Source organism: Acinonyx jubatus, chromosome C1 (genome assembly GCF_027475565.1).
Source record: "Acinonyx jubatus isolate Ajub_Pintada_27869175 chromosome C1, VMU_Ajub_asm_v1.0, whole genome shotgun sequence".
Lineage (NCBI taxonomy): Eukaryota > Metazoa > Chordata > Mammalia > Carnivora > Felidae > Acinonyx > Acinonyx jubatus.
This window is the reverse complement of record NC_069381.1, coordinates 156,149,227-156,176,002: the sequence shown is the minus strand read 5'-3', so window position 1 is coordinate 156,176,002 and position 26,776 is coordinate 156,149,227. Positions and strand designations below refer to the sequence as shown.

Below are 26,776 nucleotides of genomic sequence, written 5' to 3'. Positions count from 1 at the left end.
AATGATTAAAGAGTTTTATCCTGAAGCTATAGAGTACATTTATTTGTCCTTTGTTATTACTGCTTTATTTAAATATACATCTCTTGGGGCGCCTGGGTGGCTCAGTCAGTTAAGCATCCAAATTCAGCTCAGATCATGATCTCACAGTTTGTGAGTTCAAGCCCTGTGTAGGGCTCTGTGCTGACAGCTCAGAGCCTGGAGCCTGCTTTGGATTCTGTGTCTCCCTCTCTCTCTCTCTCTGCCCCTCTTCTGTTCACCTCTCTCTCTCTCTCAAAAATAAACATTAAAAATTTTTTAATAAAATAAAATACACATTTTTTTTTAAAACAGAGATTTCCAAACTGCCAAGAAACATCACTGCACTTCAGAAATTACTAAGAAATTATAAAGATATTGTACAGGAAGGAACTCAAAAGCCCAATGGGGGACGTGAGAGAATTAGAAAAAATATGGAGAACAAAACAGGAAAGAGGAAAAATTAATAAAAATAGCTCTGAAGATACAGTCTTCTATGACTATGTGAAGTGGGTATAAATCAAACTATGATCTGGTTCTAAGCAACTAATAACACAAAATACGTTACAAAAGACAAGATACCAGAAAACAAAAAAAAGGATACCTCTATGTCAGTATGGGTCTAAACTAGCTTTCTCAGTCTTGACACCAATGATATTTGGGGCCAGATAATTCTTGTTCAGGGGGACAGATCTAGCTAGCTTCTACTAGATGTCAGTAACAACCATCCAAGTCTTCAGACAATGCCAAATGTCCCTTGAAGGATAAAAATCACTCCTGGTTGAGAACTACTGGTTCTCAATGAAGGAAATTAAGTGCTCGGAGCAATTAAGTCTGCTATGTGAAAAATAAAAGATACAATGCTGTTTGCTTTACAGAGTGCCTGGCATATAACAAGCATTCAATAAATATGTATTGTTAATAAAATTTCCCCTTTAAAACTGATTGCATTAAGTATTTAATGGCTCCCTGAAAACTTTGAAAGTTTGAGCCCAATCCCAGTGCAAATTTCTATTTATTACAAAGTTTAAAAAAAGCAATAAAATTTACTATATACATACTCTTTATATATTCAAATGACTAGCCACCACTACCACCCCCTGAAAACAGCAGAGCCACTTAAGACCACAGTGTTTATGTCACATTAGGCTTTCCATGCAAATGCTTCCTCCCGTCCATCTTTTTTCAAGATGAACTACTCCAATTTATTTATTCAATGCATATATTCTGAATGCCTACTATGTGCCAGCACTGAAAATAAGTACTAAAGATGTAAAGGGAGAGACAAAAATATCTTCCCTCAAGGAACTAAGAGTCTAGTAAAAGCCTACAAGTAAACAAATAGGTACAAAACCATATAAAAAGAAGTTGTTAAGAAACCAGAGTACGGAGAACCTGAGACTACCTCTTCAAGGGTTTTAAAGAAAGGTAAAGAGACATGCTGATGGCTGAACTATGCGTTGTTTTTTGTTTTTGTTTTCTAGGGGGTAGGAAGGGTATACTAAAATTCTATACTATAAACTTTCTTCAGATAGGTCTCTGATGGATCATAAATTCAACATATATCTATTACTACACTGTCTTGAGAAAAAAGAAGTTTCAGTTATACCTAATATCTACACTTAAACTTTGACAAATACTTTCTCAAGATCAAAGACATTTATATCACTTAAAATTTGTTTTTATGAGAATGCAAGCTGGTGCAGCCACTCTGGAAAACAGTATGGAGGTTCCTCAAAAAACTAAAAATAGAACTACCCTACAACCCAGCACTTGCACTACTAGCATTTATTCAAGGGATACAGCTGTGCTGTTTCGAAAGGACACATGCACCCCCATGTTTATAGCAGCACTATCAACAATAGCCAAAGTATGGAAAGAGCCCAAATGTTGATCAATGGATGAATGGATAAAGAAAATGTGGTATATATATATACAATGGAGTATTACTCAGCAATCAACAAGAATGAAATCTTGCCATTTGCAACTACGTGGATAGAACCGGAGGATATTATGCTAAGTGAAATTAGTCAGAGAAAGACAAAAATCATATGACTCACTCATATGAGGACTTTAAGAGACAAAACAGATGAACATAAGGGAAACAAAAATAATATAAAAACAGGGAGGGGGACAAACCAGAAGAGACTCACAAATATGGAGAACAAACTGAGGGTTACAGAGGGGTTGTGAGAGGGGGGATGGACTAAATGGGTAAGGGGCACTAAGGAATCTAGTCCTGAAATCATTGTTGCACTATATGCTAACTAATTTGGATGTAAATTTTTAAAAATAATAAATAAATAAATACATAAATAAATAAATAAATAAATAAATAAATATTGTTTTTAAAATATTTAACATATGCTTCAGAAAAGCACAGATAATGGCACAACAACAGACACTCAGATCAATGGAACAGAATAGAGAACCCAGAAATGGACCCACAAACGTATGGCCAACTAATCTTTGACAAAGCAGGAAAGAATATCCAATGGAATAAAGACAGTCTCTTCAGCAACTGGTGCTGGGAAAACTGGACAGCGACATGCAGAAGAATGAACCTGGACCACTTTCTTACACCATACCCAAAAATAAACTCAAAATGGATGAAAGACCTAAATGTAAGACAGGAGGTCATCAAAATCCTCAAGGAGAAAGTAGGCAAAAACCTCTTTGACCTTGGCCACAGCAATTTCTTGCTCAACACATCTCCAGAGGCAAGAGAAACAAAAGTAAAAATGAACTATTGGGACCTCATCAAAATAAAAAGCTTCTGCACAGCAAAGGAAACAATCAGCAAAACTAAAAGGCAACCAACAGAATGGGAGAAGATATTTGCAAATGACATATCAGATAAAGGGTTAGTATCCAAAATCTATAAAGAACTTATCAAACTCAACACCCAAAAAACAAATAATCCAGTGAAGAAATGGGCAAAAGACATGAATAGACACTTCTCCAAAGAAGACATCCAGATGGCCAACTGACACATGAAAAAATGCTCAACATCACTCATCATTAGGGAAATACAAATCAAAACCACAATGAAATACCACCTCACACCTGTCAGAATGGCTAACATTAACAACTCAGGCAACAACAGATGTTCGTGAGGATGCAGAGAAAAAGAATCTCTTTTGCACTGCTGGTGGGAATGCAAACTGGTGCAGCCACTCTGGAAAATATGGAGGTTCCTCAAAACATTAAAAACAGAACTACCCTACGACCCAGCAATTGCCCTACTAGGTATTTATCCAAGGGGTACAGGTATGCTGTTTCGAAGGGACACATGCACCCCCATGTTTATAGCAGCACTATCAACAATAGCCAAAGTATGGAAAGAGTCCATATATCTATCAATGGATGAATGGATAAAGAAGATGTAGTGTATATATGCAATGGAGTATTACTCAGCAATCAAAAGGAATGAAATCTTGCCATTTGCAACTACGTGGCTGAAACTAGAGGGTGTTATGCTAAGCAAAATTAGTCAGTCAGAGAAAAGACAATATCATATGACTTCACTCATATTAGGGCTTTAAGATACAAAGCAGATGAACATAAGGGAAGGGAAGCAAAAATAATATAAAAACAGGGAGGGTGACAAAACAGAAGAGACTCTTAAATATGGAGAACAAACAGAGGGTTACTGGAGGGATTGTGGGAGAGGAGATGGGCTAAATGGTTAAGGGGCATTAAGAAATCTATTCCTGAAATCATTGCTGTGCCATATGCTATTTGGATACAAATTTAAAAAAATATGTAAATTAAAATAAAAACTTCAACAACAACAAAAAAAACTAAAAAAAAACCTAATAAAAAAAGAAAAGCACAGATAAAACATGGTATTATATGATGTTCAGCAATATAACATTAAGGTTTAAAAATTGGTGGAAACAATACATTAAAAAATAGTCTATAACAATAACAAAAATGAATACTTCATTAAAAAGATATTCTTCAAAACTTTTTTCTGCAATCATCAACATTTTAAACCACTTTGTTAAATATTTACAAATAAAATTCATTTTTCTTTGGCTATTTTCCCAGTTGTGAAAAACACAGCAATATTACCAAACTTTTGGTAGATACCCATCATCTCTGAGATCAGATAATTTTATTCTCTTAACTTGTGCCTCCTCTACTGGTGTGAAAGCAGAACAACACAAAACCAAGTTTTGCATTCCACCAGTCAAACAGCAACTAAATAAGTTTGTTATTTTTTTAATGTCTATTTGTGACATTATAATATTTATCAGATTTTGGATCAAGATCTTAAGAACATAAATATATGGCAGATTTTTTTAAATCTTAAAGTATTATTTTCTCCTCTAAAGATTGAGAGTATACTTTAATCACTGCATATCACATTTGTGTTATAACTAAAGTTTTTCTACATAAATATAAAATATCCATTTTATACTAGCATAACAGACTTACAATGCTGTATATCTGTCCATTGCAGACTGCACGTCTCTACGGTAAACTGTTCGAAGAATGACCATGACGGGGTCAAACTCCTGATCCCAGACTTCAGCTATTATTCAAAAGAAAGTAGAAACAAAACACTGACTTCTTAGGAACAAGGTCAATTTCTGATGACTAATTACATTTAAGTATATTTTAAATTTATAAGATGGGATAGTTTAATTGGATCATATATTTGCTTTAATAAGCTTGATATCATGACTACTTTTCTAAGTCTTAAAAATCATAATTTCATCATTATGAATATTCTTTTAATTTCAGTAAGAACTAGTGAGCAAAAAAAAAAATCTATTACAACGTGATAATGCTGCACCATAAAATTTAGTTCATGTTTTTTTTTTGTAAAGTGCCAATAGAATGTAAGAAAAAAACACATTAACAAATTTGAAAACATTCAAAGATAAAAATGTGAAAGCTAGATTAAAAAATTAATGAGCTATTGATTTTCAAGAGTCTTTGTAATATTTTTGGTTTGTAGAAGTGATTAGGAACCATTACCCCATGTGTGGAATGTGTACAAGTGGTGGTATACAAGATGATTTTAAGTGCACAAAGCTTTTAACAATTATACAATTATATTAACATGTATTAAGAACTTGTACATTGCATATAAAACCCATGATTTCATAATCATGCTTAGCATGAGGTGAAATTTAAAGAAGTGAATCCACTCAAGAAAATACAGCATACTATGTATACAGTAACAGAGATGGTATTTAGATGTAGAAAAAATCTACAGCATGGCCTGCAAATAATAATTTCAGAAACCATTGCCTTAAGAGTGTTATCTTTACTAGATCATTTTTCACATCTCATTCTAGCAGAATTCTTAACATCTGAAAACAGTAAGAAGCTTAAGCTTCTCTCTACATATCTACTGTAATTCCAATTTCCTGGCATAAGAAACTGTTAACAATTGTCCCTATTTTCATGTAACAGACTATTCATTCATCTTAAATTATCCTAAGTATGACTTAAGATCCTTAAGATAGGCCTTCACAAAGACCTTTGTTCTTACTTCTATTATCATTTATTGTCCTTCACTTTTTAATCTATTAATTTGTACAACTAAAATGCCAATGCTTTTATCAGAATAAAACCACAGCAATAGAAGAAAACTGTTAGTGATTAACTAGTCTGGCAGGCTTTAGTGTTCTGTGGATTCCCACAGAAGTGTACCTGGGGCCACTTCAAGAGCAAGGAGATGACAAAACAGTCGAAAAGCCACGTCTATTACCTGCACCCACTTTAACAAGAGTAGGTTTGCTTTTATTGGTTTGTATAACAGATTTAATTAAGGTTTAGTTGCCCAAAACTAAAGGCTTATTTCAACCACTTTTTAAAAAGCTTTAAAAGTACTCATCTACCCCAACTCTCTCATTTTTACAAATAAGATGTCAAATCCAAACATCACGCAAACTAGTTAATCTAATCTTCAAAAGCCCAATGCTCAATCTCAGTGTCTCAAACTTTCCTGTGCATGACAATCACCTTCAGAGCTTATTAAAAAAGCAGATTCCCAGAATCCATCCCGAGAGATCCTGATGAGAACAGACTGAGGTGAGGCACAAGAACCTGTGTTTTTTATAAGGACCACAAGTGACTAGGACAGAGGTAATCCTCACACCATAATAAGCAGTGTACTATGTGATGCAGCTCCACCTGAGAAGTTCTCTACAATAGAGAAACACTGTGCTTTTCCTTTAATGGAATACACACTGCAACCAGAGACTCGGGATTCACCATTGCAAACTCCTGGAAAAATCCCACATGATAAGGCTTATCCTGCTGGATTTTGCCAAACAGTACATGTTATTCACACCTTCAACATGGGCATCAGTTTTTCAGCTAGACAATGAGTATTGAGGAAGTCAAGAAGCATGTAAGTGGTACTTCCTTCAAACTTTTAACTTAGATTAGTGAACATGTGAAAGTGAAAAGGACAAGACTGTGAATGAAGACTTCACTACTTGTGGCGCTTGGCAAGCATGTCATCTATGAAGCTAAGGAGAAAACCTTGGAAAACCAACCACTTAAGGAAAAGATTTTATGTATTTACATAGGATGTAGGAAAATGTAATCAGTATCGTATCTGGATTTTAATTTTAACTGTTTCAAGTTAAATTTTGGGTAGTGAGAACTATTTCAAAATCAAACTTAGAAAATAAATAGATTTTAAAAAATTTTAATATACACTGTTTTATAATTTCTGGTTCATTTACAGCTCATTCACGTATAAAAATGAACTAGAATTCATATATAAAGTTCCTTTTCTAATTCAGAGTCATCTAAGAAGGTTTCCTGTAACATAAAACCATAGATGTGTAAATAAATAGAAGCAATATCACCATATACCATAAAAAAACAAACACACATCTATAAGAAAATTGAGGAATAACTCAAAGACAAATAAATAAAAAGCAAAATGTTTTCTTTACGTACACAACTTACCTTCAGAAAACCATTCCTGAAAAAATATATTTATGTATATAAACGTACCTTTAGGAGTATACATGCCTTGCTGCATAGAACCTCCAGGTTCAAAAACAGGAGCCTTAAAGTCAGCTACAGCTGATAAAACTGATTCAAAGCTGTAACTGCCTGGAATAATACCACTTTTGGGATTTGGATTTTCTGGAATATGATGTATGTGTCAAGAAAAAAATTAATGCCTAAAAGCCAGCTTTATAAAATTACCAAGGTACTCTAGTTTCTAACTATTTTTGTTGAGTAATTGGCTGTAATATGTAATACTGGCCACAAGAGGGCTATATAATACAAGAGTTCACTAACTTTTTATTAATTGTGAACTTTTAAAATATTTTTAACCTACAAGCCTACTTCTAGCTTATATGCTAAAGTAGTTCCCAAGTTTATTTCTCCCCAAAACAAATTAACCAAATTTTAAGAAATGAAAAAAAAAAAGTTTATAAAATTAATCTCCATTCTTTTTTTTTCTTTTTTGTTTTCAGAGAGCAAGCACACATGAGAGGAGCCCAGGGAGAGAGGGAATCTTAAGTAGGCTCCATGTTCAGCACAGAGCTTGACACGGGGCTCGATGCCACAACACTGGAATCATGACCTGAGTCAAAATCATGAGTCGGATGCTCAAACTACTGAGCCACCCAGGCGCACCTCCATTTTCATCATTTTACAAATAATGTTATATTCTCCCTTAGAGAATCAAAAACAGGATGCTAAAAATTAGCCAATATTTTTATGAGCAAAGATTATTTTTCCAAAAACAAAATGCCATCCTCCAAAAAAAAAAAAAAAAAAAAAAAGAGAAAAAAGATGCTAAACAAAGTTTTATAAAGAAGTAAGCCAGGAAACCACAAAGATCCTTTCCCACTGATTTCACATTAATCAATTAACTTTTCAAAATTCAAAGTTACAGAGGAATGCCTCTGCTGTTACAGCATTGATACACATTATATAATAGTTGAATGAAATCATCAAACAATATCAAATTGCTGCTGCTAATGAAAATCTTCAAGGTTATCAAATGGCATTCCACAGGAGTTATTTCACAAAATGTCAGCCAATTATTCCAAACGTATTCATAATATACAAAGTAAACTTAGTCCAAAATTTATAAAATAAATTTTTATCACAAAATAACAAAATCTTTGTCTAAAATTTTATTAACAACTTAAAAAATAATAAAGCGTCTGTTGTATGCTCTATCCTATACAAAGAACCATAAGTTTTTAAAGTTTATGGACGATAGTCTTTCCCCTCAAAAACTTCTTGGTTTAAGATTGAATTCTAAGAAAAAAATTCTTAAAATGTTTAAAACCCTGGTAATAATTATAAGGTAAACCTATAAATTTTAACCATGAATTCCAACCTAGATATACAGATAACGTAGACTTTGCTGCCTTTTACCAAGTGTCCAGCTTCCTTTCATGAACACGGTCCTAGAAGGTCAGATCCTGGGTTGCCCAGAGCCATCAGTTCTGAAGTGTAACCACGGCTAACAAGAGCTCCCTGAGCAGTGACAGAGAGAGGCAAAAATATCTGCCAACTAGCCCTGGACACACACTTGAACAGTTAAAGGTTTTTTTCAACTCCAAAAATATTTTTTAATCACAAAAGTGATGTATCTTTAACCCATAAAAATTACTTATCATTTAGACTCTATAATTAACAGAAACTTAAGCTTTTAAAAGGATATGAGGTCCAGCAATGAACTGTGTGTCCTGTCATTCATGCACAACTGGGCTACCATCTCTGCCCTGAGTATCTCATCGTCAGACATTCCTAAAACAATTAAAAAGGAAATTAGTTAATCTGAATATACGTAAATTATAAAAAAAAAAAACAACTTACCACACTTTTTATTAAGCTGTTTTACCAAAAATGAGATGCTTCAAAAATTAAAGAGCAAAGAATGCAATGCCCCAAATATAACCAGTTTAACCTGCTGTTTGCAGCTCCCTTAAGTAAAGGGCTTTTTAAAGGATACTATGAAAGGAGTAGCAATTGCACATGTCAAGAGTTTGAAACAGTATTTAAATATATCCAAATCCTTTTCTTTTTTCCATAAGCCAGTTACTACCACAGGGAGAGGGGAGGAAAGAGAGAATACTTAATACCCAAGCATTAGTAGGAGTGCTTTTTACCTAAATGTAAACGAAGACTTAAAAGAATCACAAGAAATGTAAGAGCGCCTTCTAACATCGATCTCTCATGCTCTGCATCAAGTACTGTGTTTTGATGTTGTGAAGCCATTGTCAACAAATCCACTACCTTAAATCTATAATAAGAAATATTTGAGACAGATTTTTTTTAAGTTAAAACAAAATCAACTTAAATTCCAAATACTTCCTAATACCTGTCTTGATAAAATTATGCTCACCTTTCAAAGACAGATGAAATAAAATAATCTGGGTCAAGTCTAGAAGCACAAACCTTTAAAAGACAAAAAAACAAAAAACAAAAAAACCCAGAAACTTTATCTCTCAATATTCAGTTTTACTTCTTGTATTAATCATGTGGTTTGTTAGTTTCCTATGTCTTATGACGTTTTGACAATGTGGGGGGCACTTACAGACAGGGGGAGAGACCACCCCTCTCTGGGCTAGCTAAAGACAAGAAACATTCTTAAATATATTCCTAAAAACAGTAAACAACTTCCTGGGGACAAGCCTCTTACAGATAAGTCAATCACCCCCCTTTATCTAACTCTCACACACCAAGCCAATATTCTCCCTGCCCTGAAACAACCCATGGCCAGGTAGCTGGGGACAGCCCCAATGCCCCAAAGCCCACCAGAATCTATTCAAATTAGCCAATTCTCAACTGCTTCCCCTGCCTTGCCTTGCCCTTTCTGTGGATACCCCCCAAAAGGTCCTGCTCTAGGATTTCCCCCTTGTTCCTGCCTCTTGACCAAAGTCTAATGCTTCCTGTGGTTCTGCTGTGGCATGGCATGTCCCCTTCTCCTGGAAAATTTAAGTAGTAAATTCTTTCAATAGCAATGACCTCTTCATGTCATCGAGTCACCTCTATCAACTAACTGCTGCAGGTACAAATGAGAAACTTCTAAAGTATAATATCTGCATTATCAAACTGGCTTACCTGCAGTAAGTAAATGTCAGGGTCAATCATGGAATTACAGAAATGAGACTGGACATAGGTCATAGCTTGTCCTTTGATTTGTAGACCATTTCTTACCCACATATTGCTGTGGATTTCAGCAAGACTTGCCTAGTAAAATAAAAATTAAGTAAACTGGACAAAGAAGTGTTCTAAATTCAATCTTTATAAAAATCATGTTATACTGAATAATCAGTTCAAAGTATTTTGTAACGTAATCATAGAATAAGCCTGACATTCTGCCCCATGTTAGTTTAAAATATTCTATTCAAATACATACGTTGAAATTTTTAAGTGATCATTATGCTTTATACAATCCCTTCTTTTGGAGTTTATACATGAGTTAGTATGATGATGCCTGGATACATTTATAACAATTTTAAATGAAATCTTTCATGAGGAATCAATGACACTTATATTTAACTCTTTGTCTCTCAAGAAAAAAAACTTACATAATGCTTAAAGAAACACACAAATAAGCATAAAACAAAGTTAATTGCTCCAATAAATAAATATAATCTATATCTTTAATGTACCCTAACTCAACCTTCAACCTAAATTAGTAATCTTTCAAGTAACTGGCAGGTAAGAGAAGGTCAGATTAGAACAAATTTTTTTTTTAATGTTTAATTCTTCATGAATTTGTGTCCTGTATCAACTTCATCTCTTACTTGTTCCTAACCCCCAGTGTTAAAGTTCAATAATACTTAATAAATCTAAAATTTCCAGGAAAAATAAATTGAAGCACACGTCCCTATACTGTATATAAAAGATTGGCCCATAAAATTATAGTATTAGAACTGAAAGAAACCATGGTGTTTATGCAGAAATATTCTTCTCTCTTTTCTCTCCTCTCATTTTCCAGATTCGGAAACTAAGAATCAAGTAGCTAAGTTACCCCCAAACAACATGGTTTTAGTAAAATAGAAATAGCACTAATGCTAGAACTCTTTTGCATCTCCTCTCAAAACAATGCCATAGTATGTTAAAAACTTCCCTAAAATATGGTGAAAAGAATTTCTGGGGAAATTAAAACTCATTGTAAATCTCACAGAACAAAAAACACCAAAATATAATCTGGCAAAAATAACCAAGTATAAAAAAAAAAAAAGCTTTTCAAACATTTTGGCTATAACAACAATGTAAAACATAAAAACAAAATAAAGAAGAATCACTTAACTGAGGAATTCAATTCAAAACTTTTTTTTTTTTTAATGTTTATTTTTGAGAGAGAGACACAGTGTGAGCGGGGAGGGGCAGAGAGAGAGGGAGACACAGAATCCGAAGCAGGATCCAGGCTCTGAGCTGTCAGCACAGAGCCCAATGCGGTGCTCGAACCCACAAGGAGATCATGACCTGAGCTGAAGTCAGACACTTAACCAACTGAGCCACCCAGGAGTCCCTCAATTTAGAACTTTTTAAACCTTGAATACATACTTGAATTTGGAGTGGGTGAATCATTAGTTTCATTAACATTTCCTGATCAGGTAAAACAGAATCCAAATCTAGTTCTTGACATTTCACAGCCTAAAAATTTTGAAAAAAAACAAGTTACTAATTCAATACTTATTTCCCAATATTAAAAAAAAAATACCAGAATTGCTTAATGATAGTCTTACCTTACTCAAAAACATAGCATAGTAACGATGAAGGGGCAGATGAAAAGTGACTTGGTTAGGTGCTGGCTAGAATAAACAAACAAAATCCACAAGTTGAAGCATGTTTTATACAAGTTCAAAGAAGGTTTCAAAATGCTAAAACCACACTTTCACCTTGATTTATTCCTGAACCTTTTTAACCAAAACTTAAAATTTTAGAAGATATAGCTTTAAAAAAAATCCTGTATAGATAAAAGATAAAATTAATTCCATTTTACACACCTAAATGCAAGTTTCTGAAGGCAGAAACTACATACTACTCAACTCTGAATCCTCTGAAGCATCCAGCATTGAACAAGGGATGGAACACATTTCCTTTTACAATTAGCCTATTTGGGAATCTTCAAATGCATGCATACCAAACATGATGACAGTAGTAAGAACAATAATCACAGCTGACCATATTCACATTACCTCATTTAATCCTCAGAAAAACCCCAGGGAGTAGAAACTATTAATGTTCTCATTTTATAAGTAAGGAAATTCAAGCTTGGAAACTTAAATAACTTCCTACAGTTAACAAATAGTGAACTGAAGAGCCAGTCTGGACTCCACTGTTATATTCAGAGTGGTAAGAGGTTCTATCACAGTCCTAAAAGTGACATACAAGTGAAGGGCCTATGTGCCTTCACAAGCTGGGTGAGATGCTCCCCATATCAGCACTGAAAACACAGCCTCCATAAGAAAGCTTAGTACAGTATATATCAAAGAACTGGCATTCTAGTGAGAGAAAGAGCACAAGCATGAGCATGATTTGGGGAAGGGCAGAGAGAGAGGGAAAGAGTAAAATCCAAGGAGATATCACACTGTCAGTGCAGAGCCCAACATGGGGCTCGAACCCATGAACTGTGAGATCATGACCTGAGCCAAAATCAAGAGATGGATGCTTAACCAACTGAGCCGCCCAGGCACCCCCTATCCCTTGTTTCTATATGACTGATCTGACTTAATTCAGTTCAAAAAGTATTTATTTAATCTGTGCTATATTACCCCAATAACTTCTGACATCCACCAACAAGGATGGTAAAAGAAATATTTATCACAAATGTAAAATGTGCCTCTTATTCAATCCTCGTTGACTACTAATATTATCTTCAACAAACAGATGAGGAGATGGATTTTGCAATGTAAAAAAAATTTAAAATAATTTTTAAAAACCTATCTAGGATCACATAGCTCATTGGTTTGTGGCTGAGCCACAATTTACACTTGGGCCTGTCTGACCCATAGCTCTTTCCACTGCCAATAGTCAGCATCACTGAAATACTACCAGACAAGGAGTTGAGAGATGCGGGTTCTAGACTGAGAACTACCAGTAATTTCTTATGTAACTACAGGCAAGTGATTTACTATCTTTGCATCTCCATTTTACATCTACCAAAAAAAAAAAAAAAAAGAGGAAGATAATACCTTCTCTACTTCACAGGGTTGTTTTGAGGAACAAATCTGTCAAAGCACTTTTAAGAAACAAAAACCTTCGAAAACACCATTAAAAACATACCATTCTATGTGATTCCTTACGTTCTGAACTTATTCTGTCTTCTATTAAAAATCTATTTAAATTCTTTATAATATTCAACATATTCCTAAAATACTTGTGTGAAAAACAAATGTACTATTTCCTTAAGTTCAGCTGCCCTACATACCTTACATGATTCTAACTGTCCTTAACTCCACCCCTGAGCTCAACTATTAATTTCATGTTAAAGTACTTCATAACCCTCTATGTGTAAGAGAGTTTTCCCCTCCTTCAATCAAGGTGTTATCTTAGTGATGCTACTATTTCAACATACTTCCTAAAGTTTCAAATAACAATGAGAACTGTATTGAAAGATGCTCCAGCTGCCCAACTAATCCTAGAGGGGCAAAGGAGTAAAGAAGGTTGAAAGGAGGAGGGGTTCTGTGGAGGCACAATTTGAATCTAATCATGGGACAAACCCAGACCGAGAGATGTTCTACAAAATAACTGAGCCAACCATACTCTTGAAAATGTTACTATCCTTCAAGGCAAAGACAGAATGAGAAACTGCTCCAGAAGGAGACTAGAGACATGATGACTAGATGCAATGTGAGATTCAGAATGGGATCCTTTTGCTATAAAGGACAACACTGGACAATTTATAAAACATGAATGAGTTCTAACACTTAAACAGTAATAATATATTAATGTTAATTTCCTAATATTTACAGTTTTATCTGGTTATATAAGAGAAATGTCCTTGTTTGTTGGAAATACACACTAAAGTATTTGGGCATAAAGGGCATCAAGTCAACAACTTAACTGTCAAATGGTTCAAGAAAACAAAGTTCTTTGTACTCCACTCCAACTTTTCAATAAGTCTGTGACTATATCAAAATTTTTTTTTAAAAAAGCAAAGAAAAAGAAAAATACCCCCACCCTACCCCCCTGACATACACACACACACACACACACACACACACACACACACACACACACATACACACACACACACACAAAGATAGCAAGAGTTCTATTCTGCCCAGGATTTAGAAATCAGATGGGGGAGCTGGAGTTGTCTGAAACATGGTCTTCCTTACGCATATGGCATATTCTGAACTCACTTCATAAGAGAAATAAAAGGGGCTTCTGATAGGAAACTTGGCTAATTACAAGCAAACCCTTGTTTAATTCATACAGAGTATGTTCCGTGCCAACTCTTCTCAGTTTATTATTAATAACAATCACCTTTGTTCAAGCCCACAGAAGAACACTGACCAATTAATAAAGTTGTAACACCCTTTCCCTTAATGTCCCCCACCCTATTCACATTTGCACTGTCACTTTTACCCCTCTACATAAAACTAATTTTCACTCCTGAGAAATATGGAGACATGTACATTTAATAATAGAAAAAGAAATCATGCCCTTCTCTAGGAAATAAGCAAGTATGATCAGTGCACTCCTCAATCTCCTAAATGTCAAAGGACTGATCTCCCATTTCTTTTTTTAAACCTAAGGATACTATGTTCATTTCAACATCTTTCCCTTACCCTATATTATTTTTAGTGTTAAATGAGATCTAACACTTTTTTTCTTAAGTGCCTCGATACATACCAAAAATATACATACCTCATCTACGAAGTTAATAGCATCAAACCAATCTTGAAGAGCTTCAAGGCAATATCTAACAACATTTCGGGTGTATTCTTGAGTTTCCTAAAATAATAAGTTAGTTAAATTTTACAGTATGTAAATATGTATATTTTCAACTTCAAATTATATGTAATACATAAAAATTGTATACATAATGGGAAAACATATATATTTTTAAAATACCTACATGTGCAATTTTAAGAAAGCCTTTCACAAATTAATACTAACAACCAGTGACAATTATGAAAATTATAGAACACAACTTGAAAACGAATCAAAGCTGAAATAGTTTTATGTGTTATATATCAGGTTCCATTTGAAGAGATTCCAAACATAAGTTCCCTAATGCTACTGTTTAACTGATATAATTTCTTTGGGGATGATGAAAGAGTGTTAGAAATAGATAATGGTGAAGGTGGCACAACACTGAAAATGTACTTAATGTCAATGAATTGCACACCTAAAAATGATTAACTTGTATGTTATGTATATTTGCCACAAAAAATAAAAACCAAAAAAAAAAAAAAAAAAAAAAAGAGGGCAGAACACAGAAGTACTATAAGCAGCCTACAAATAGCTTGCTAAGAAGAAGAAAGGATAAATGTGTGCCAATTAAAATAAAGATACTGTGAAAGAAAATTGTAATGTTTTATGGAGAAATGGATCCAGTGAAATAGGCAACTATTAAATGGAAAAATCATGACAGCCTCTCTTAAAAAAATAATAATAATGAGCAAAGAATTTGAACAGACATTTCTCCAAAGCAGATCTACAAATGGCTAATAAGCACATGAACAGATGCTCAATACTATGAGTTATCAGGAAAGTACAAATCAAAGCCACAATGAGATGTCACTTCACACCTATCTGGAAGGCTCTAATTTTTTAAATGCAAAAATAAAAAGTGTTGACAAGGATGTGGAGAAACTGGAATTCTCATACATTACTGGTGGAAATGTAAAATGGTGCAGCCACATTAAACACAGAGTTACCATATGATAAACAATTCTACACTCATACACAAGAGAATTAAAAACATATGTTCACACAAAAACTTATATACAATGTTCACAGCAACATTATCCATAGTAGCTCAACCCATGAATGGACAAGTAAAATGTGCTGTATCTACGGACTGGATTACTATTCAGCTATGAAAAGAAATGGAAGTACTGATACATGCTGCAACATAGTTGGACCATGAAAACATTATGCTAAATGAAAGAAACCAGACACCAAAAGTAATATATTGTATGATTCCACTTACATAAAATGTCTAGATTAGGCAAATTTATAGAGACAGATGGGTGATCAGTGGTTTCCAGGAGATAAGAGGAAGTTGGGTTTGAGAGGTATGACATTTCTTTGGAGGAGGGGTGATTAGTGGAGAATTTTTGGTAATGGTTGCACAGCTTTGTGAATATACTACATTACTGATCTGCATACTTTAAAATGGTTAAAATAGTGAATTTTACATTGTGTAAATTTGATCTCAATAAAAAAAGTTTTAAAAAAATACATTTTATAAGAAAGACAGACAGACATTTTGGAGGCTTAATGTGTAATAAAAGTGCAGGTAGCATCAAAGTCAAATAGGTTAAAATCTTTAACATATATAAATTATCCTGTGCCTTTAAAGAAGGCTAAAAGTCTCATATTGTTGCCTTCTTCACCCTGCTCAGTCTCCTATCGTGCTAATTCTTCCTTAATATTATCATGTAGGTCCACTCTTATTTCCACTACCATCCAAACCAAATATTACTTATCTAGTTTCCTTGCCAAGGTCTCACCCTGTTTTAATCTACCCTATATGAAATTTATCTTTATAAAAATATTATTTTATACATTTTGTTCCCTTATTTCTTACTAAAAAATTTTAATGGCACTTTTAAGTTACCATAAATAATGTGTCATAACCAAACTAACACGGCAGATAAGTCATGGATAAAGAAACATTTAAAACCAAATGTTCTACCATTTTATCAAGGGCTTGAGCAAAGGTATATCATAACACCCTCTTGGCACAAGTATAAACTGATATAGCCCTTCTGGAGAAAACTCTGAAAAGCATGAATTAAGAGGCTTTAAAAAGGTGACCAGTTAATTCCATTTCTAAATACATCATATTTAATAATTATGTTCAGATCATCTCCCATCTCCCACCACTAACACATCCACCCAAAAACATCCCAGGTGCATGTTGATTTACTACTTGATAATCTTTTGAGTCTGTCATCCATATGCATAAATTGACATAATACTATCTACTTCCTAGTACTGTGAAAGAAGCAAATGGAATAATGTTTGTAAAATGCTCTATATCATAGCCTAGCACTATGTCTTAACACACAGTTGAGTGCTCCAGAGTCATGGCCAGACTCATGCAATAACCTAAAGTTGCCACTAGATGGAGATTTTACAACTTACTTGTGCTGTTAGGAAGGCAAAAATTAGTAAGGTGCTAGAAATGTGCCATCCCTTTAACCAATCTATCTGTTATTAATCTAGTATTACTTGTTTAACTAGCCCTTTACATTTTCAAGAACCAAACAGCATTTAGAGCAATCATACAAAGAAAGTCAGCTATCAGGTAAAGTTCTTTTCATTGTTAATCCTTTAGTTTTATATTTTATAAGAGAATAGAAACAACAAAATAGCTAATTTTTTTTCATTAATTAATGGTCTTTCTTCTAGCTTACGTATCTAAAGTCTAACAAAGCTCTAGACATTCTTGCTTAAGAAACAATTAGAGCAAAATGGTAAAGAGTACTACTTCTGAAATCAGATGGATCTGTTTTCAAACTCATTTTCTACTTAAAGCTGTATGAACTTGAGCAAGTCACTCTATGCCAACCATTGTTCTTCACACTATGTTCTTCGCATTATATTCTTATCGAATCTTCATTACATCTCTTATAAAGTAAATAGCATCATCTCTTTCTTTCAGAAGTTATCTAACTTCTAGCTAAATAAACATTATTCTTTTTCTGAGTATCTCTTTCTTTCAGAAGTTATTTAACTTCTAGTTCAATAAACATTATTCTCTTTCTGAAAGAAAGAGATGAGGGGCACCTGGGTGGCTCAATCGGTTAAGCGTCTGACTTTGGCTCAGGTCACAATCTTGCAGTCTGGGAGTTCAAGCCCCCCATCAGGCTCTGTGCTAACAGCTCAGAGCCTGGAGCCTGCTGCAGATTCTGTGTCTCCCTCTCTCTCTGCCCTTCCCCTGCTCATGCTGTCTCTCTTTCTGTCACTCAAAAATAAATAAACATTTTTAAAAATTTTAAGAGAAAGAGATGATAGTGTCTACTTTATAAGAGATGCAATGAAGATTAGATAAGAATATAATGCGAAGAATATAGTGTGAAGAACAATGTTTGACATAGTGTGGGTGCTCCTCAAGAGAATGTCTTATTTAGGAACTAAATACTCCCTTAACTGAGGAACTACTCTCTCAGATTCTACCAGGACAATATAAGCTTGTTTTCTCTCTGTTCTCTTCACTTCTTAGGTTAAGAGAACCATAACACATTGTAATCTTAACCTCCAAAGCTGGAAATTAAACTATTGTCTAGAAACAATGAGTTCTCATCATCAGAGATAAACATAACCCCAGCTTCATAATTCAATTTCATCCTAAATACAGTCCTCCCAAAATACTGATCTTTTCACATTAACATCATATCAACCTCCCTGCTGAATCGCTGTCTTTTATTGGTTTATATGATAATCTGTTCCTCTGGTTTTTCTCCTCACCCTTATCTCTGATGCCAAATGTTAGTTCTTTCTTCAGGGTCCATTTCTCTTCTCCTCCTACATGATCTTATCCCATCCCCCAGTGATGAACACCATCTACATTACCAAGGGTCTAAAACTTATAACCTTAGTCCTGAATTCTCTTTTGAGCACAAGACTAATTAGTCCCCACACTCATTACTCTCACGGCAACCTGTTATTTTCCTATAGAGCACTTACAAAATGAATCTGTGTGTTTACCTACTTAATGTCTATCTCCCCAGTCAGACTGCCCCATGAGAACAAGAACCATACCTATATGGTTCAACACCAAAAACCCAAGAATCTAGATAGTGTCTAGGCCTAAGAAGAGCATTCAACAAACATTTTTTCAGTGAATGACCAAATGAACCTCATATTATATAATAGTTTTTTTATAAATGCTACAGTGGAAATTAAATAAAGTACAATGAAAACACAGAAACTAAAATCATAAACCTGACTGAAAAAGCTTAAATGAGCAAATTATATACCATCTGAGTAGCATTTTTTAAGAGCTAATACAAATGGTTCTCCACTCTGGTTAGAATCACTGCCAAGGTCCTTCTGCACATCAAATCAAAATCTCTGGGGCTTGGGCATATGTATTTTTAAAGCTTCTCAGATGATTCTCATGTAAGACTAAGCAGAAAGAATAAGAGAGCATAAGCCAAAAAAGGCACTAACATGAACAAAAGCACAGGAATCAAGAAAAGACACTGCATGCACTATTCAGGGGCACCTGGTGGCTTAGTTGGTTAAGCCTCCAACTCTCGAACTTCAGCTCAGGTCATGATCTCACAGTTGTGAGATAGAGCCCCACGTGGAACTCTGCACTGGGTATGGAACCTACTTAAGATTCTCTCTCTCCCTCTCCTTCTGCCCCTCCCCCAAGTGTGTGCACACGTGTGTGCGCACATGCGCTTTCTCTCTCAAAAAAAAAAAAAAGAATGCTATTCAATCCAATGAAGACATGGAGATAGATAGAGGGGCATAGATGGAAGATGAATTATGAGAGACAAGTTAAGGGCAAATGATAGAGGATCTTTTCAAATTTGTTTTAATGTTTATTTATCTTTAAGAGACACAGAGAGAGTGAGTTGGGGAGGGGCAGAGAAAAGGGGATACACAGAATCCAAAGCAGGCTCCAGGCTCTGAGCTGTCAGCCCAGAGCCTGACGTGGAGCTCAAACTCACGAACCATGAGATCATAACCTGAGCCGAAATCAGATGCTCAACCAACTGAGCCACTCAGGCGCCCCTATGATGGAGGATCTTATGTGTCTCTATAGGAAACACAGATGTCCCCTGTAGAAAGATGAGAACTTTTAATGATTTTTAAGCAAAGGAGAGATATGCACAGAGCCTAGAAAAGTAATTTAAGTATTGGGACAGATTAGAGTAGGTGGAATCTAAATTCAGAAGAACCAGTTAAGAAATTATCTTAACAACCTAGATTATTTTTAATATATGAAGAAGTAACACACAGGAAAGAAGTGGTAGGGAGAACTGCTGGAACAGAAGAGATATTTCATGGTATCTTATTATAGTCTGAACACAGCTGGCACAGCAGGGAGAGTGAGTATCCATGCTGGATAATTCTATATTTTCAGACACCATTAAATGACATAAAGGACTCGGTATGGGCAGATGAATTTAGAAAGTTACGGGCCTGAGAAAATTCATGTACCTATATAAGGAGATCCACATGAATAACCAGAGCTGTTGGAAATTTGAACCTGGCTACAGTAACAAAGTTGTAAGTCATGTGCATTTGGAGAGTAGCTGAAGTCATGAGATAAAATATAAATGTGCTTAAAGGAACCCATATATTTAAAGAATATAATGGAGGAAAGCCTCATAATAACCCTGTGAAGAAGGGCAGACTTTAGTATTCCATTTCCATTTTCTTTTGTTTTGTTTTTTAAAAAATAAGGAAAAAGACTGAGACATTCAAATAGTTTTAAATGAGTTGACCAAGTGACTTAAGTAGAAAGAGGCAGAGCCAAGATCAGAATGTAGGGCTTCAAAATATTCCCACTATAAAATCTTGTCCAGCATGCTTACTGATACAGGCTGGCAGGTTGGTCTCCATGAGATCCATATGGCAAAATCTCATTCAAGTTCTTAGTTTAGTAGGGTCAGGGAATTCCATTTTTCTGGATTATCCAAGGATTCAGGAGACCCATCAAACCAATACTTTAAAATGCAAAGGTAAAATATATATTTGTACACAAAGACACACACACATGCAATTACAAGTGATCATTTTCTTATCCTAGAATTTAAGAATTTAAGAATTTATATTGCTGCTATGCTACTCTTAAGATTCCTTTCATAAACAATTGGAAGCTGAATGAAATGTGTACTAATTTTGTGCTTGGAATCTTAAAAATGGAAACTGTCTTGAGAACTATTCCCATTCCTTGAAAGACAAGAAACATCAGGCAATTAATTGATAATGGGTAAAATGAAGCAATGAAAATGAATGTGGAGACTTACAAAGCTGCAAGGCTATATACATGGTAAGGGAAGGCTGCAAAGATCTGAAAATATAATGAACTCCTACCTGCCTAATAATAATTACTGTCTCAGGTCAGCTTTCATAGACCTGAATTCACAATTAAACATTGTCCATTAGTATATATGAGTAAACAAACCAATGTTTTCACAAATATTTTTCTCAAATCACTTTTTTAAAGGTAAAGACAGAAATTAACAAAAATATTTCAACATACCCTAACTTTACAATGTGATAAGAGCCCCCACATTGGCTGTGCACAGGCCTCAAGTTCAGCAGCAAAGGCAGCATAGTAGGTCTGAGACTCAAATTCCACATGCTCATTTAGTTCTCGCTTGTTTAAGTTCATACCTTGCAAAAATTAAAGCAGATATAAACCTTGCCAAATGGAAGCAACTATTCATATTAAAAGTCAAGTAAAATACTTCTGAGTACCAAACACTTCAGTGCACACAAATGGCATAAATGGCACAGTATGTATAGAAATAAATATTTAAAATAAAATAATCTAGTCTTTTTGGAAGTTTTTACAAGCTAGGTTTTCTTAGGAACACTTTGTGAATTGTCTCCTTTACAACATAATTGAATATGTTATGTAAGAAACTCAAAACTATTTTAACTGACAGTAACTGAAATTTTATGAAAGTGTTATAAATCTTTCTTGGAGAATAGATTAGAAATTTCCAGATTAACGGTTTAAAGTTCTAAAAAAAATTATACTCCTGTTTCCTTTTTAATAATTTGACATTTTTCATAACTCTGACATATTTTCATGAACACTTGATTAAAGTACTTAAAAATATTAATTAAAATGAGACATTTCACGTGTAACCTGAATGGTATCTTATTATCTTTTAATTAGCTTATTTGATAGTTTTGCATTAGGCATTTTGTAAACTAAAAACTTAACAAAAAAAGTAAAATTCATACCTTGAAAGAAGGATACAAAGTTCATCCATGTAACTAACAAACCATGGTCCTCCAAAAATCTCTTAGCCACACTTTGATGAGAAAGGATATTAATAAAATCACTGACAAGAGGCCAATAAGTGTTATTCTTCAGTAATGCTTCTCCACAGTTCACTACCACATGCAAACTATTTTCTTCATCTAAAACAGATACACACAGCCCAGCAATAAATAAGTTAAAAACAAAACAAAACAAAACAAAACAAAAACTTTATCAATGATACAGATTATGTATCGGGACATCTAAATTCAAACTCCAGCCTGACATATGGTGTGTTACTTATACTCTGAATCAATTTCCCCAACTGTAAAATGGGGAAAAGACACATACCTTAAGGAAATTAAATGAAGCATTATCATAATACTTAGTACATCATTATAATCATTATACCACTTGTTTGACATATTACATGATACTGAGGTAGCTATATGTTCATAAAACCTTATTATTTTCTTGATTTTAACAACATAATGCAGTATCTTCAGTTCTAATCAGTAAAATATTTTTATTCTTAGATTAATCTTATTCCATCTTATCAAAGAAATCTGTATAAGTGATATGTATTTAGTTGCTTTCTTCTATTCAAAAAATACATAGTTTTTTAGCAAACACGGTGTTTTGAAAATGAAAGATACACACATAAATAAACTTCTTAAGCCTTTAAAAAAATCTTCAAGGTTTAAATACATTATTGTGTGTGGGGAAAGATTAGGCATGTACAAAATCTTTACTATTAGAAGTTACAGCATATATGCATTAGCTCTCTTAACCTGTTCCAACTTAACTGATTCACTGCACAAACGAGCTCCCCATTCCTACTATAAAACATACTAATACCCCAAGATTTTTTAGCATTTCTTAGGCAGTTACTTTTTTGTCTCTCAAAAGCTTTGTAATACCTCTTTATGCATTCATATTTCATCAGTTTATATATATTTAATTCAAATTTTATAATAAGAACATTTAACATGAACAGAAACAAAAACTGACTCTGGATAAGCATATATGCTAAAAAATCTTGGAGAAAAATCATAAAAATCTAGGATTTTACACTCAGATGGATTCACAAAGATCTTTATGTTCTAACTTTAAAGAAAATGAAACTGGAAACCACAGATGATGCTTTGCACAAGTGGTACATGTAAGAAAGATGAGGGAGAACTCCAGTCAATGAAACTGTAACTTAAAAATGCTTTGCCCAGGGGCGCCTGGGTGGCTCAGTCGGTTGAGCGTCCGACTTCAGCTCAGGTCATGATCTCACAGTCTGTGAGTTTGAGCCCCGCATCGGGCTCTGTGCTGACAGCTCAGAGCCTGGAACCTGCTTCAGATTCTGTGTCTCCCTCTCTCTCTGACCCTCCCCTGCTCATGCTCTGTCTCTCTCTGTCTCAAAAATAAATAAAAACATTTAAAAATAATAATAAATAAATTTAAAAATGCTTTGCCCAAAATTAACAGATTGGAGAATCAACGTGCATCTCTGTGTTTTTAGTTAAAAATGCACTGTTTAATACATGCATGTAACCTGTTTTAATGATTCCTCACTTTAACCAAGTTTTTCAACTAACCATCTACTTGTCAAACTCATCAGTGAGAGGTTTCTACAGCACTTCTTAATTTCCATACATTAAATTTAGGTTTCAGTCTATGAAATTATTTTACTCAACTCTTAACTTACAACAATACACAAGGACAAGACCTGCGAAGTTAAGTATGCTCTCTTTCAGTGCCTCTCAATAGGACGAGAGAGGGTGTAACTGAATGAAGGAGTGGGGGTAAGAGGGCGATTACAAATCATCCACACCTGAGATTAGAAAGCCCTCCCTGACTACTACCGCCATCACCATGGGCTATAATAGGAAAAGTATAAGAAGTCGTAAGAACAAATACAGCTAGAAAAGACTCTCCTGAGGAAGCGATGTTTAAACTAAGATCTACAGAATGAAGGAGGAATTAGAATAAGCCAAATAAACTAGGGATGGGAGAGGCAATGGTGTTCTAGGTAGAGGAAGCAATATAAAAAAGGATGGAATCACTGGGACAAAGAATGCAGAAGACGGGTGGCACAAATGACGCCAGAGGGCCTTATAAATCAGCTTCAGGAGTCTGGAGTTCACGTGAAGAGAATGGCAAGCCACTGGGGGTAGGGTTGAGAGATGGGGACATGATCAGATGTGCAGTATAGAAAGTAACTCAAGGAAGGTGGTGACGGCTACTAGTATGAAGCCTAGAGATGGCGATGGCTTGAACTATGGTGGTGGCATGAAGACGTAAAGATGAAGAGAAGTGGCTATTGTAAGGTGTTTACAAGGTTAAAATGACAGATTCGGTGATGCTCATTATATCTACAAGGAGTAAAAAGTCAAAATGACTCCTAGGTTTTTAGGTGAGGCAGCTGTGTAAGTAGTTGGACAGGGGTACTAAAACACACACTGTGTACTCACATACACATATAAATACACACATTCACACACATGCACACACACACACACAACAGAAAAGAAGCAGGCTTGATAGAGAGATAAAGAGTTCTTGGTGTGGGCATCGTGGGTTTGAGGTACACAACTGGATGTTTGAGACATCCAAGGAATATAGCACAATAAACAGTCTGATGTGCAGAACAGATCGATCTGGGATTATTACCAACTGCGGACACTCCCATAGTTATGCAACATATGGTTTTAAGTTCCTATTTTACACAGACTGTTTCATAATACAAATTGTAAAATTTCAGGGACATCAATAGTTATGTTTGGAATTACAAAGGAGTATGGTGTAGAAATGAATACAACAGAGTAAAAGTGTAAAGTAGGGATTGCATACTACTAGAGGCTTTTTCCTTTTAATCTTCAACTATTGCTGTGGCCATGTGAATTCTCATTATATGAGCGTCTATTTACTAACGATATATACAAAATTTTAAAATAATGTCTAACGAAAATTTATGAAACAGCCTGATAGATCTATTTAAAAATAAAAACAAAGTACAGGGATCCTGTTGTAATATCTGTAGCAAGTTATAGGTAGTTCAAAATATTTAAAGCCCGTTCCAATACTCGATGTAAAAACAGGAAAGTTTATGGTGTTTTTAGAAGACCATCAAGCAGGTATCATGAAATGTTTGCTACGTTGGAATAAAACACCATGAGATCTAAAGAGAATATTAGGCCTTGGCTTAGAAATAATGTAATTTACTGCTAGAAAAAATACACTTGTATTTAAAGATCTTAGCAATGCTACTGATAGCTATTTAGCTTCTAGAAAATTCAATTTGTGTTGAATTTCCAAGACAGATTAACTGCATTAGAAGGGAAGTATATACAGAAAGCAAAACAAGACTTTGCAATATAAGTTCATAAAATATGGGTAAAGTAAGAAGAACAAAGATACCAAGACAAAGTGCCAAAAAACACCAATGTTGATAGGACAAGCTGAAGAGTTCTGGGCCACAGAAAGAATAGACAATCAACAGTGTGAAATGCTACTGAAAATTAGGAAAGATAAGGTCGAAAGAGTGGCCATGGGTTTCCCTATCATGTAGGTCATGGAAAGGGTGACCATATAATTTATTGTATAAACTGGGACTCTTTTGAGAGTAAAAGGGATTGTATGAATAACTACATCAGAACAACAGACATTACTTGGAATTGTTCTGGGGAAAGTAGGACATGCAACCACTGGAGTCATGGACAATTTTGGAGAGATCAACAGAATGATAGAAGTGGACACTAGACACTAGACCTCTAGTCAGTAACTGAGTGCCTGAAAAGCAAGGAAACAAACAAACTCTTTCAGGAAATCTGGCTGCAGAAAAGATATGAGACAGATTCAAACACATCTTCTCAAATGTTCTTCCTTGATGATCAAATGCAAACTATATATAATAAGCACAGCTAAACCACTTAGTCAAGAAAACAGACCCCAGATTCTTTTCAAAAGAGCAGATACTTCTAAATTTTAAGTTTTCTAGTCTATAAAATAAAAATACTTTTTGTGAAAAGTCCTTCTGTAAATAAATAATTCTATATATAAGAATATGACTGATAGGATATTAGATACTGAACTGAATGATGATAGATACTATTTCAAAAGAGAACAAACAATACATGTAATGTATGTAACTAAATCTCAGAAAGAAAGGGTCATCTTACATGAAGACAGAAAAACTATAATACAAAGCAGCTGTTAAATTTTCCTTTAAAAAAAGTAAAGAGATATATTGCTTAATATAAATAATGTATTATGCTCCCACTATACCCACAATGGAAGACAGAATCACAGAGTGGGCAAAAGAATGGGTGTAAGTCAAACACCCAGCCTTACTACTTACAGCTGTAAAACCACAGATGATTGACTTTAACTCCCTAAGCCACAGTTCCCTCACCTATAAAATGGAAAAAAACAAAATCTACTTCTTAGAACTACTAATGGTTAAATGACATAATATAAAGAAAAAGAGCATAGCATATAGTGAGTGCTCAAAAGATGGTAGCTATCATATTAGCTAGCTATTATTAGTATATATAAGGCACTGTACCCTGCACTGAGCATATATCAATTTTCAGGCTATGATATCACAGGAGAATATAGACAGACTATCAGAATAGAGAGAAAATAGGAGCTGATATGCAAAAGAAGGTA

The 26,776-nt window shown here is 34.5% G+C and overlaps 1 protein-coding gene across 7 annotated transcripts in view; it reads right to left on the bottom strand.

Annotated features, from left to right (window-relative positions):
* Window positions 1–26,776, bottom strand: part of UBR3 (ubiquitin protein ligase E3 component n-recognin 3) — a 232,181-nt gene that overhangs the window by 128,650 nt on the left and 76,755 nt on the right. For all 7 annotated transcript variants that reach the window (XR_003418818.2, XM_053215249.1, XM_027055521.2 and 4 more), the window contains exons 9-19: window positions 22,099–22,278; window positions 21,386–21,519; window positions 14,854–14,940; window positions 11,724–11,789; window positions 11,542–11,631; window positions 10,087–10,215; window positions 9,368–9,420; window positions 9,132–9,265; window positions 8,684–8,769; window positions 7,006–7,147; window positions 4,459–4,555 (exon numbers count right to left, since the gene is read on the bottom strand). Coding sequence is in view for 6 of the 7 variants with exons in the window: in XM_053215249.1 (XP_053071224.1) it covers window positions 4,459–4,555; window positions 7,006–7,147; window positions 8,684–8,769; window positions 9,132–9,265; window positions 9,368–9,420; window positions 10,087–10,215; window positions 11,542–11,631; window positions 11,724–11,789; window positions 14,854–14,940; window positions 21,386–21,519; window positions 22,099–22,278 (1,198 nt within the window). In the remaining variant the exon portion in view is untranslated. The remainder of the gene's footprint in view (window positions 1–4,458; window positions 4,556–7,005; window positions 7,148–8,683; window positions 8,770–9,131; window positions 9,266–9,367; window positions 9,421–10,086; window positions 10,216–11,541; window positions 11,632–11,723; window positions 11,790–14,853; window positions 14,941–21,385; window positions 21,520–22,098; window positions 22,279–26,776) is intronic.